The sequence below is a fragment of the Aotus nancymaae genome, unplaced genomic scaffold (genome assembly GCF_030222135.1).
Source record: "Aotus nancymaae isolate 86718 unplaced genomic scaffold, 86718_ANA_hifiasm-v0.15.2.pri h1tg000012l, whole genome shotgun sequence".
NCBI classification, from domain to species: domain Eukaryota; kingdom Metazoa; phylum Chordata; class Mammalia; order Primates; family Aotidae; genus Aotus; species Aotus nancymaae.
This window is the reverse complement of record NW_026988423.1, coordinates 8,345,677-8,359,875: the sequence shown is the minus strand read 5'-3', so window position 1 is coordinate 8,359,875 and position 14,199 is coordinate 8,345,677. Positions and strand designations below refer to the sequence as shown.

The window sequence follows — 14,199 nt, the reverse complement described above, 5'->3', positions numbered from 1 at the left end:
AAATGCAAATTGAAACCGTAATGAGATAGCATCTCATACCTGTCAGACTGGCTATGTAAAAAGTCAAAAAATAACAGGTGCTGGCAAGGTTGTAGAGAAAAGGGGATGCTCATACACCACTGCTGGGAATGCAAATTAGTTCAACCACTGTGGAAAATAGTTTGGCAACTTCTCAAAGAACCTAAAACAGAACTACCACTCACCCCAGCAATCTCATTATTGGGTATATACTCAAAGGAATATAAATGGTTCTATCATAAAGATATACATATATATATGTTCACTGCATCACTACTTACAATAGTAAAGATATGGAGTCAACTTAAATGGCCATCAACTGTAGACTGGATTAAAAAAATGTGATACATATACACCGTGGAATACTGTGCAGCCATAAGAAAAGAATATGACCATGTCCTTTGCAGCAAGGAATGTGAAGGAGCTGGAACAAGACCATGTCCTTCATAGCAAGGATGAATGGAGGTGGAGATCATTTTCATAAGCAAACGAGTGCTGGAACAGATAACCAAATACCACATTTTCTCACTTATAAGTGATATCTAAACACTGAGTATACATGGACACAAAGAATGGAACAACAGACACCAGGACCTACTTGAGGGTGGAGGGTTGGAGGAGAGTGAGGATTGAAAAATTACCTATTGGCACTATGCTTATTACCTACGTGATAAAATAATCTGTATACCAAACCCCTGCGACACACAATTTACCCATATAACAAATCAGCACATTTGCCCTTGAATCTAAAATAAAAGTTTAAAAAGAAAAAGAAAAAAATCAGAAAATGAAATATTTTTAAAAGTATATTTAAAGTAAAACTGGAATGTGTTGTGCAAATAAAATAAAATGTTTTAATAAAGCTTGTGAGGTCTATGGTACCATATCAAATTTAGTTTTGTCTCCTTCAGGCTCAGTAGCAACTTTTTTGAAGGTAGACTTTCTTGTTAGGTTACCTGAGAACTGATCATGCGCTGAGATGAGTGAGCAATATTGGCAGGCAGACCAAAGAAACTAGGTTTGTCATCCTCTGGCAGTTTTTCAATGACAGCACGGTAGTCCTAAATATAAAGAAGTGAAAAACAGTTTTTTAAAAAAAAAAAAGATTAAACTTGCAATCATTGAAATAGAAAAGATAATTTAAAATGTTACATTACTATATTTTTTATTTTCTAGATAAATCTCACTTTGTATGATATTAACTCAGTTATCTTTGGGAAATATTCTGTCATTAATACTTCTTCATACTTCAATTACTTGATATTATGTTTTCATATTGTAACTTCTACAAAGGGACCCTGAATTGTTTAACATTCAAATATAGTCATATTTGAATGACTATGCCTACTATATGTAAGCTACTATGTTACATGTTTTTAGGAAAGCTTTATAATTTTTTTCCTGTAACTTACCAAAGATCAATCTGCAGAGTGCAGTTCTGCTCATGTTAAATTAAGACAAATATTCAAGCAATCTACTTCTGTTTCTGTTTAACTTAGAGAAATCTTGTAAACGTGTAGACACACACTAGTATGCAAGCACTGCTTTATAAATTACTTTATCATAGAGCAATTCCAGTTAGTCTACAGTTTGCTGGTGAGGTGTGATAAAAATGCATTGATAATTCTATTATTTCATCCTAAGAATTACCCTACACATTGAATAAGCTTGGCTTGTTGAGCATTCATCTCAACAGTTATTCACTCATAACTCTAAATGAAAAACTAAGTGCAGACAAAAAGATTTATTCAGTTTGGCCTAAACATGGAAACTGTTTTCTCATGAAGAGAAGTTATTTTAAGGCAAGAACTGCACGTGCATCTAAACTGTGTTTGCTGAAGTAGGCATGGGGAGACTTAGTCTCTGATTCTCCTCATCCTTTCTTATCTTTGGCAGCTGCCCCAGAAGTATTTCCAAGAAGACAGTTGGACTCTGGGAAGCGCAGGACCTGTGAATATGTCACATTTTGGAAAGTCATGCTTTCCTTTGAAATTCTTCCACTCCTTTAGCTTAGCATTTGTAAACCTTCTCAAAGTATTCAATCACAATATATACATATAAATGTACATGTACATAAGTATATGTTTGTATATATGTGTGCATGTATTATCATCATTCTGAGAAACATTCAGTGTCTTTCTTCTAACTCAATTAGAAAGCTAAACAGTGATTCTCATAAGTCATCCTATAAATTTAAAAATATTTACTCTTTGTAGAGTTATACACTTTGCTCGTTTCAAAACAGCTATGAAATCTTCTCATCCAGACTGGCTAAAGTATTCTGTCTATCTAGAACTATATAATGATATGCTGACTAATAATTGGCAGTTACATATTCAGACTGATTTATCCTTACTTGTAAACAAAAAATATACATACCATGTGATACAATTTATATAAACAGCATAAAAACAGGAAAACTAGCCTGTTAGAGTTAAGATAATGTACTCTTTGTGAAAGAGGTAGTAACTAGAAGGGAACATAAGGAGAACTTCTGGGAAGCTGATAATATTCTGTTTTCTGACCACAGTACTGGCTATACTCATGTGGTAAATGTATAAAAATTCATGGAATTGTGCATTTATAATGTATACATTTCTGTATGAATTGTAAGCTGTGAAATGTAAGCTTCTAACAATAATGTTGGAAGACTTGTTGGGGTACACTATCTGAAATAAATGTATAAATAATATATGATATTCTCTATTTACTCATTTACCCTAAGGTTCTGCTAGAAGGTAAACTCCATAGATGAATCACTATATCCACAATGCCTAGAACAGAGCTGTCATTGAGCATATGTTCAATGCATATTATTGAATGAATGAGTAAATGAAAGATACTAAAAACAAAACAGATGGGATACTTAAGGCAATAGGTAAGATATTCAGTAAGAATAATAAATTTAATAGTGATTTTTAAACTTTTGTTTTTTGACAATTATGTGACAAATGAAGGATTTTTCTTAAAAAATATCTGAATGAAAGAAAATAGTATAAAACTCAGAGAACTTCATAATTAAATAGATATATCTTTGTAATTCATGAAAAAATGTATAATAACAGTACTCTAATAAAGCATTATTTGCACAGTTATACACATATAAGTTTATAGCAAAATAAATTAGAATGAAATCTTTTGGCTATATTTATTACATTTTTGTGGAAAAGATGAGTGCATTCTAGGAGGCTTTTAAGTGATGGCTCAAGGCAAAAAGCTACAGCTGGCTGAAATAAATACATGTAAACAAAATGCTCCTGTGAAAAACAAGATAAATTCCTTTTATATATTTAGACAATCTTTAAGTGTACAAGCCAGAAACTGAAGACACATATTTATTATTTGTCCTCTCATATATTTTTCAATATATGAGAGTATAATCATATCTACTATGAAGTGCATATTCTCCCACTTCAACTTTTCACAGTAGTCCTACATTCTTTGAATTTTCTTTGGCCACTCCCTTGAAGATCTGCCTACACACCAGCCTATTATTATAATCAACCACCCAACTTTTGGTAAGTACACAGAAGTTTTTAGGATGCCTTACTAGAGTTGAGAGAATCAGGCCATATATTGTCATAACAATTAATAATCCAAACTGTAAATAACTACTTGGCACATTTGAAAAGAGGTAACCTATATTTAACAACGATTTACATATCTACCTGGAAATAGATTGAAAATCATTAATTTTACCTACCAAAATGCTGCAGGTATTAGGCAGAGAAATGGAATATGAACAAATGCTTTTCTTGTTCCTTTGGTTGAATACATCAATAACTGAAGAATTAAAAAACTGCTTCAGGTATGACTGAAGAACTCTAAGGTCAAAATAGTTATCTATACGTCCTCCATAAATAGCATTTTCAAGTAAACCACGTACAAATTCCCATTGTACGTCTTTGGTACCTATAATTTAAAAAAAACATTTTTATTAATTTTGTTTCTATAATATTAACTAAATCCCTGGCTTGAGTTATAACATATAGCAAAATATATTTAATACAATTAAATCATTTCTTCAAATGACCATTAATATTAATAGTAGTAAATATTTGAGATTTTTTAATCAAGTAAAATTTTCCAAATATTATACATGATTAAATGTATTTATTACATGTATTTTACATATAACTCAATTAATCCTCATAGCAAACATAAAAGTATTAACATTATACAATTATATAGATAGAGATACCTTCCTAAGGGATAGGCAGGCTGAGGCACCAAAATGAGAAAGTTATATAATCTCAAAGATCTGAAATAGAAATGAGGTACTCTGAATCCAGTCAGATTATCTGAATTATCTGCCACATAACCCTGGCTACTTAAATTGGAAATTCCTTAAGAGAGACTATCCAAAACATAATTTTACACATTTGATGAAACTGTCAGTTTACAAAATAATATGATCAATAGGGAAACTACAAAACACCTTCACACATTACGCTCTTCTAAATGTCATGATTTTACATAGTCAACTACCCACTTTCTATTTTAACAGAAGAGAAATGTAATATTAAAAAACCACAAAGGAACTTCTTATATAAGACATTATTTCATTTTGCAATGGAGATATGCTTGTCATCACAATTTAGTGGTAATGTTAAAATGTAAGAATTCAATCTCAGATCTGCAGCAAATACAGGAAACATATAACTACATTTAAATTAGCTAGTGAACTTCATTGTTAGCATTACTAGCACAGTTCCATTTCATTACTATAAAAGTTAGAGACAATGACAAAAATTGATTATATACATGCCTTGGAACATAAGTGATTTAGGTTACCTCCTGCAGGATAAGGGGACCTATATAGTGGAAGAATAAAGTTGTTCTCTGCCTACATCTTATTGTCAACAGTGACTAAACAAAGGACTTCACCAGGACTCAACTTCCTAGTTGTCCTGATACTCACTAAATGATACCTTTATCATTTAGTCAGTCACTGATAAGTAAGCCAGTCATTGATAAGTCACTAAGAAATACAGATATATTAGTGTATCTTTCAACTTATAAAATAGAAGCCACAGCCATTATGTGAAATATTTTATAGAGTTTTTATGAAAAAATCTTATTTTTCTTCTATTTTTCTCAAAACAAATTTTACGTGGTTCAGGATAAAATAAAATTAATAGAACAAATTATAAGAATAGCAATGATAACAGCCAACAGTTACTGATAGTTTAATTCTATATATTAAATGTACTAAATACTAAATGCTTCAGGTGGCTTTTGTCATTTAAACTTCTTGATATTTGAATAAACTGAAGTATCTACTATTATACCTAATTTAAAGATCAGGAAACTCAGACTTAACCATTAGGAAACTTGCTCTAGGTCACGTGACTATTAATCTCGATACCAATTGTTCCCAGTAGTTAAACATTTTTCTCTTTTTTAGCACTTAATTCTATACATGTGGAAGTCCCTTCCTATCAGAAAATTCTGTAATCATAAGATTAGCAGTTATATTTTTACTCAAAGTTTCAATATCATTTAAAAAAAAAACTTTTTGTTTGAAACACAATGATGTGAGATATCTATCTATATATATGTCTTAGAATGATGTTAATTCTATCACAAACTTGAAACACATGATAAATCATTCAAATTCTCTGTGTTTTGTTTTCCTCATTTGTGAAAGGACACTAACACTAATAGCCTCATAGTGGTATTATAAAAGTCAAATAAATATTCAAAAGCATTTTGGAAAATTACCAAGTTTTTAGGCAATGTAAAGTATTAGTCTATCTTCCCCCCAAAAATTGGTGTCAAATGTTAAAAACAATAGTTCATGGGGGTCAGGAAAGTAGTTACCCATGTATGAGGCAGGGAATATTGGGTCAGACGTAGAAAGGAGTAGGAGGAAGGCACTTCTAGAATATTGATAATACTGTTTTTATGTTTTTTTAATTTTGGGCAAATTACATAGGTTCAATTTATGGAAAATGTATTGCATTGTACATTTATGTGTACTTTTCTGATGTAGAATTTAAAAAACTCTTTTAAACAAACAGAAAATTCTCTTGAAATACTATTTCGCATTAACTAGTAATGGTGAACAAATGCATACCCTATTGGCCTAGCAATTCTACTCCTATATATATACTCAACAGAAATATATCTATATATTCACCTAAAGGTATAGCAACATTACCCATAATCATCCCAAACTCAAAACTACCAACATATACATCAACAGAAACATCATTACACAAAGGTATACTGTATAGCATTGAGAATAAACAGACTACAACTAAATGCAAATATATAGCTGAAGCCATCAAATATAATGTTAACTACAGGAACCCAAACACTAGAGCATATATGCAGTATGTTTCCAGTTTTACAAAAACAGGCAAAACTAATTTATAGTTAGGTGTCTGGTATCTACCTCAGGAACAGGGATAGGTAAAGTTGGGGGATGGTAGAGACTGAAAGGCAACATTACATGAGTAGATTCAGAGGTACTCATAACATTTTATTTCTTGATTAAGGTACTGGCTACATGAGGGTATTCAGTTTGTGGAAATTTCATTGAGTCATATTTTTTTCAGTACTTTTCGCCCACATACTTCATTAAATAGGTTTTTTTAAACTTCAAAAATATATAAATTAAAATGGGAGTTGGCCACATCCTAGCTGTCCATCCTTACCTTTTTGCCAAAGAGAAGATGTTAAAAAAAAAATTCTGATGCTATTAACTCAAGGAATAATTGAGTACCTATGATGGGCGAGGCACTGTTACAAACATTAAGGATATACACAGTAAACAAGACAAAGACCTTGCTTTAAAACAGATTATGCTCTAGTAGGAAGAGAGAAAATAATAAATGAATGAACAAGAAGATATTCAGGTAGTACTACTGTATTAAGACAATATGACAAGGCAAATGGATAGAGAATGATGAGATTACTTCAGATTCAGCAGTAAGAAACCAACCTCTAGAAGAAATGCTCTTCTCAAGAGGATACCTCTAAGCTGAGAAGTGAACAATAGGAAGAAGAAGGCCATATGAAAGTTTGAGAGGAAAGCATTTCAGACAGAAGGAAGAACACCTATTAAAACCTTCAGGTAAGAACAAGTCTGGTTTTTTGAGGGACATAAAGATGCCAAATATGGATACAGGTTTTAAACAGAGAAATTATATGCTTTGGTTTGCATTTCTAAAAAGTAAATTTGTTTATGGTATGAAGAATGTTTAAAAGGGTGCTAAGGTGGAAGAAGACCAGGTAAGAAATTTTTTCTTGGACTGCCAACATAGTGGAAAATAAGCAAATAGAATCATGATGTCATTTGGAAAGGACAGAAATTGTCAAAGAACTGGATGTCTGAGGACGAGAAAAATAAAAGAATCCCAGGTGACTCATAGGCTTTAACCTTGAACAATTATTAATACATGAATGGTGGGCCATCTACTGAAATGGAGGCAGAATCAGGAAAAAGTATTTGGCGGGGTTGCAGGGTTGGGGTTGGAGAGGAGACAGAAACTAAGAGATCTGTTTGTGCCATTTTTAAGTTTCAGATTACTATCAACATATTCTATTCTCTAATTCACCATTGGTCTAAACTCAAGTCCCCCTCCCTTGGCCCTGCACAGTAAACTTTAGAGATTAGACTGTTCCTGTTTTCAAGGAGGCTGATAGCTAGATGGCCTTAAGGGATCAGATTACATGGCTTTGTTTGCAGCTCTGTTTCAATCTATCATTTGTACCTTGCTTCCTGTTTCCTACTTGGTAATTCAATTATGACTCCACAAATCCTTGGTACTGATCTTAGTCTGCTATTCTCCTCAATATTAACAGTTCCCTTGAAAGACATCTGAAAAATTCAGTTAACACCTGAAACTTCTGAAGGCCAGAAAGTGAAAACCAGATCTTTCTAGCTTTCTGCTTGCAGAAAGAGTAATCCATGTAAGAAAAGATCCATATAAGAACTCTGAGATAACACAGGTGTGGCAGTCAAATAAAAAATAAAATAAAAAGCAAAAGCAGTGATAGGAAGTTAAGCTACTTCTGAAGAAACCTTATTGTTAATAAGACCTCAGATAAAATTTTTTATTAACATGAGATTAAAATTTTCATTAGAACTTACCGTCAAAAAGTCTGTCAATAACGTTGTACCCAGCCCGAAGATCTGATAAAGAAAATTCATAAAACTTGGTCCAACCCTGTCAAGAAACAATTTTTTTAAGTAAACAACTAAGTAGTAGTTGAAGATATATATATATATACACACACACACACACACGCACAGATATATATATACACAGATGTATACACACATATATATCACGTTCCTTAAACAAAATGATATAGACTTAAAAGTTACGTAACTCCTAAGAATTTTTAATAAAACCAACACAATACTAAAATAGCAGTAAACTTAAAAATAATTTACTAGCCATAGCATGAAAAGTACTTTATAATACCATACAAGTTTTAGTTATTCATGTGGCAACATAGTCATAGGGAGAGAACAAATTGGTATAGGAAATTTTTCATTCTCATTACTGTATATACATTGAGATATTTCCTATAATTTTATCCTTCAGAATTGTGGATTTCCTCTACAAACATAAAAAAAAGAAATATGGCCAAAAAAAAAGGCCCAAAAGCATATAGCAGCATATTTATTCATATTGAACCCACAAAGCATTCATATTGGAACTAAATAAAATTATATACTTGTAACTAATAGCTACAATGTTTGTATGAAATGAATATTCACAGAGCTCTATATTGTGTAGACAATAAATTGCAACATAATTTTAAAATTTCTATATGGCTTCTATTGACTGTAATTAGTTCTCTGTAATAAAATAAATTCAAACAAGAATATATTTAGACTTGGATATCATTTAGGAATACTGATACAAATTTCATTCAATCACTAAAAAAATATTTTAAAAATGTTTATTATATGTCAGGCTATGAGAATATAGGAATGAGTAACAACAACAAAAAAAACCCTGCCCTCATGTAGCTTTCAGTAAAAACGTGGGAAAGAGTGGGGTGGAAACAATCACTCAAATACATATACAACTGTAAATGATAATAACTTTGATGAAAATAAACATATTTAGTATGTGTCACACATATGAAAGAGATCTGACCTAATCTAGCGGGGAGAGGGGTGACATACAAAGATAAAAGTAGATAGATTTAGGAACTTGTTAGGAAAATAAAACTAACAGAATTTTTGTATTGGATTGTAATGGAGCGTGAAGACACCAAAAGGAGAGCTGTTAGGAATGACTTCTCAGTTTATTGCTCATTCATACTGATGATGGATGATGTCATTCATTAATAAGTGAAACACTGAAAGAATACAAGATTTGGGAAGGAGTAACATGAGATCACCAAATAAAAGTTTAACAAAGCGTTTAAACAAACACATAAGTAAAAAACGTAAGTTTTGGACTGCTCTATACCAGGCCATGTTTTAGTCAGTTAAAAGTTAGCAATGAACAAGAGACAAATATCTGTGCACTTGGGAAGCTTATATTCTAGTGCTTGATCCAGAATATGTGAATTTTCAGACATGTTTGAGACATCCAACTGGATATGTCAACTGTTAGATATACAAACATAGAGTCTAGAAAGTTTATCTGAGCTGTATGTGTAAATTTGGGGTCAATAGCATTTGGATACTATTTTTTAAATGAATATTATAGATATTCACTAAAAATATCAATTGTAAAAACAAGATTTAAGTTTTGCTCAGTAGATTTAAGAATTAAAGATCTGTAAAGGAGATACTTTTGTAATGAATATTAAGGATATTTATTAAAATACCAACTGTAAAAACAAAAGATTTAAATTTTGCTCAGTTAGTAGATTTAAGAATTAAAGATCTGTAAAGGATATGCACACATCAACAATTAACAAAATTCCTCTAATATTTATCTAAACTTTCTAACAACTCAAAAGTAACATTTATTATATTATTCTGTTAGAGCATATATGTGAAGAAGTTTTTTTTTAAAAATGTCTAATACTTTAAAGATCAATATTTTTAAAACCCCCTAATTAGAAAACTGTTGCTATCAACATTGCTTAGTATATATACCTATGACATGGTTTCTAGCAATGAAATAGTATTCTTTATTTTGTCTACATTTACCTCCTTTGTTATGATTTTTATGAGAACAGAAGTATGGTATGAAAAAAAGTGACATTCTCAAACTTTCTTTGTGTGGGAAAGTGAATTGCTGTATCCTCTATGGACAATAATTTGGTAATATTTATACATTTCTAAAAATATGTATATTCTTTGACCCAAATATTACACATTTAAAAAATAACAACTATGAATTGGTGTTAAATGAAGCATGCACAGCGATATCCATTGCAACATATTTTTGTAATCACCGAAGTTGAAAAGTATATATATACCCATCCAACAATACCAGAATTGCTGAACGATTATAGCAATATTATTTAATACAAATAGTATTTTTAAATTAGGCATTAAATAGACACTGATACTTAACAATGTGAAATATATGGTTTAAAAAAGCAGGGTACAGAGCTGTGTTTGTAATATGCTACCTACCATTTCAGTTATAAAGAACATAAATGGATATATAAATTCATAAAATATGTCTGGATATTCATACAATCTCTCTAAAGCACAAACAAGAAATGGTTAATAGTAGATCCTCTGAGGACAGAAAGTGAATTGGAAGAGAAGTAAGTAGGGCAGAAGCTGACTTTTCATTACAAAACATTTTATTTCTTTTTTATATATACCACATGCCAATATAACTTAATAAACAATACAATCTAATTTTTTAATGTAATTTTTCTCAATAAAGGCTCATTACTATCGGTATTGTTCATCTATCAGTCAGGATTAATTGATATTAATGGGGCTAAGGACATTAATTGATATTAAATAGGCTAAGGACAGATGTCAGAGATGTTAGGAAAAAAGGATTTACAGGAAGATATAGCTCCCCATTTTGGAACTCTGTATTTTTTAGGTGTGATTCTTTGAACAAGTTAGCTACGATCAATGAGTCCTCCCCATAAATGTGGTATTCCTATTATAAGAAACAACACAATGCTATTATTGTTTACTATTTCATCTGTTTGACAAATGTTTATTGACAGGCTACAAGCCAGTCACTGTGTTAAGCACTAAACATACACATTTCATTTGATGCCCACAATAAAGGTAAATATGATTGTTATTCTGATTCTACAGTTGACAAAACTGATGCTTATTGGGGTTAAAACAGTTTACCAAAAGGTATCACTGCAAGGAAACTCTCAAGTAAGGACTCAAATGCAAGACTGTCTCGATCCAGAATCTATGCTCTTATTTTGACATGCCACTGATATAGAGAGTTTAAAAGGGAGCAGGGTGAGGAGGGCAGTTTGAGGAGAGATTTTCCTCAACAGAAGTGGACAAAGTTGAAAAAAGAAGAGGGGAAATATTTAAAGATGGAAGAGTGATGCAATGTACAGCTGAGAGAAATGTTTGGCAAGAAGAATTGATCATTAGTCCCAGATGTGAGTGCTATGACAATGGAAAAATGCAGTTTATTGACTGTGATGACAGTAACAGATAGAGTGTCTTTGGTGAAAAAAGCTAGATAGATTCAAGACCTTAAAGAAGCCGGTGTAAAAGGCAAGTGACAAAAAGGGTCCGAGGAGGTTGAAGAGATAGGCGGGTCTTTTCTTCTGGAGTATGATAAGATATTGCATATCTTTTCCCGAAGTGCAATAAAAAGCCACTTGATAAATTTTAAGCAAATAACCAAACTCATTAATTAGAAAGATAAATCTGGTTGCTAAGTGCAAAAAGTAGGAAGAACAGCTGGAAGACTAATTCAGAAAGTAGTAGAGGTGAGAAGTAATGAGGCTTAAAAAATGGTGAAGTGCACATATTTGAATTATATTTTGGAAATAAAATCAACAAGACTTGATAATGGACTGGATAGGGAAGCAAAGAAAGACAGCATATCAAGAACAGCTCCTGAGTCTGTAGACTGAGGAAGTAAACAGATACCAATGCCCTTTACTGGGAAGACCTGATTGGTATGGGGTATTCAGGTTTTGAAGTTTGAGATGTCTATGCAATATAAACTATAAAAATGATACCTAACACTCATTGAGGGGTTATAATGGTCACAAATTGTTCCTAATACTTTAATTCAATGAAATGTGAAGTAGTTAATTAACTATATATAGTCTAGAAGATCAGCAGAAAAGATGAGATTAAGGATATAAATTTAAGTCATGAGCCAAATTATTATGTAAACCTAGCTACCTATACTACATTACAAAAATATTTTAACATACAAAAATATAAACTTAGAATGTATCAAAGACATGTTCTTGCTTACCTGAGGAATATAATTTCTTCTTTCTTGACATGCAGCATGAAACCATGCAAAACTGAAGAGAGCATGAGCTCGATGTATATTATGTTTTTTGTTAATTTGTTCAGGAGTCCAAGACTCGTAAGTACGCATTAAATTCTTCTTTAAACCTGGAGGTGACTAAAGAAAAAAAATAACAGACATCCTATTACTAAAATCTTACAAATAAAATATATTAGATTTTAACATATATGAGAACATAATTTAAAGAAAAATTTTCACTGCTTACCAGGCTTGAGTTAAATTATTACGTTACTTCAAAATGTACATAAAACTAGTTTTAAATTGCTTATATCTAACAGTTCATCTCAAATATACGTAATTTTTCAAATTCAAACATCTATATAACGATATTCAAAATAACCAAATAAGTTTTATTTCACCATTGAGAGGTTTTTTAACTGACACTAAATCACCACTTAAGAATTCTAATGTGATACTGATTGTTATGAGACAGGTGTTTGACTTAATATGCCAGTTTTCCCTCACTAGCTACTGTTTAAATTTCCATGAGGACTTCAACATACAATTTATACAAAATATCAACTAATCTTCCTTGTGCATTAGTCCAAATTTAAAGTAAGTATTACCTAACATTGCTAGGCTCATAGACTCAAATAGAAACCAGGAACTGAAATTGTATATTGGACTAGTATAAAAATTTTTTAAATGTTCATCCACATGCATCATATCTGTTTATATTTTTTAAATTATCAAAATAATAACTTTTCAAGTTCATAGAAAAAGAGCAAAATAACCCCCCAAAAAATTCAAATATTAAAAAAAATAATGTATGTTTTTCTGCCCAAGTTATTCTCATTAGCTTATTTTAGAAGTAAAATATTTCTTCAAAAATGGTTTTTAACATAAAAATAATAAATTCAAGCCAATACTTTAAGAATGCCTTCTACAAAAATTAGTCATCCTCTTTGAAATCCTTTTCATTGTTATTTCTTAAGTAAAACTACTTTCTTGTTTAAAATAAAAGAGGCTGAGCATGGTGGCTCATGCCTGTAATCCCAGCACTTTGGGAGGCCAAGGCAGTTGGATCACTTGAGGTCAGGAGTTCGAGATCAGCCTGGCCCACATGGTAAAACCCCATCTCTACTAAAAATGCACATGAACACACACACACACTTAATTAATCAGGTGTGGCGGCACATGCTTGTAATCCCAGCTGCTTGGTAGGCTGAAGCAGGATAATTGCCTGAGCCCAGGAGGCAGAAGTTGCAGTGAGCCGAGATTGAGCCACTGCTCTCCAGCCTGGCCAACAGAGTAAGACTCTGTCTCAAAAGAAAGAAAGAAAGAAAGAAAATATACTACTGAAGTATTAAGTACCTATCAAATTTATACTTTTTTAAATGAAAACTTTTTATGTTTATGAAACACAAAAACTCCCATAGATGAGGCAAAATTTCTGTGCACTATTCAATAAAACATGACATTTATAGGAAACCAATCACTTAGAGTTATTAAAAAGGCACTATACTAAAGATCATGCTAATTAAAAATCCTATACACTTACAGAGAAAACCATATATAGGTACAGACTGAAAAATAATGAAACAAAAACACTAATGCCAAAATTGTAAAATAAAGCAAAAGACCAGCTGCAAATTCAGACTTAGAATAATTTCAGTATAAATACAAGTAAATACAAAACAAGCATTCAACTTAAGAAATCAGGAAGTATAAAGGCAGATAAAAATCCAAATACAGAATTAGAAAGAAAAACAGAAAAAAAGTAGAAAATTCAGTGAAATGAAAAGAGTAAGAAAAGATA

General features: G+C 31.5%; 1 protein-coding gene across 4 annotated transcripts in view; it reads right to left on the bottom strand.

Annotated features, from left to right (window-relative positions):
• The window catches only part of DYNC2H1 (dynein cytoplasmic 2 heavy chain 1), a 376,161-nt gene that overhangs the window by 157,266 nt on the left and 204,696 nt on the right, over positions 1-14,199 (bottom strand). For all 4 annotated transcript variants that reach the window (XM_064375367.1, XM_064375368.1, XM_064375369.1 and 1 more), the window contains 4 exons: positions 12,381-12,536; positions 8,120-8,195; positions 3,722-3,930; positions 975-1,079 (listed from right to left, as the gene is read on the bottom strand). In XM_064375367.1, the coding sequence (XP_064231437.1) occupies positions 975-1,079; positions 3,722-3,930; positions 8,120-8,195; positions 12,381-12,536 (546 nt within the window). The remainder of the gene's footprint in view (positions 1-974; positions 1,080-3,721; positions 3,931-8,119; positions 8,196-12,380; positions 12,537-14,199) is intronic.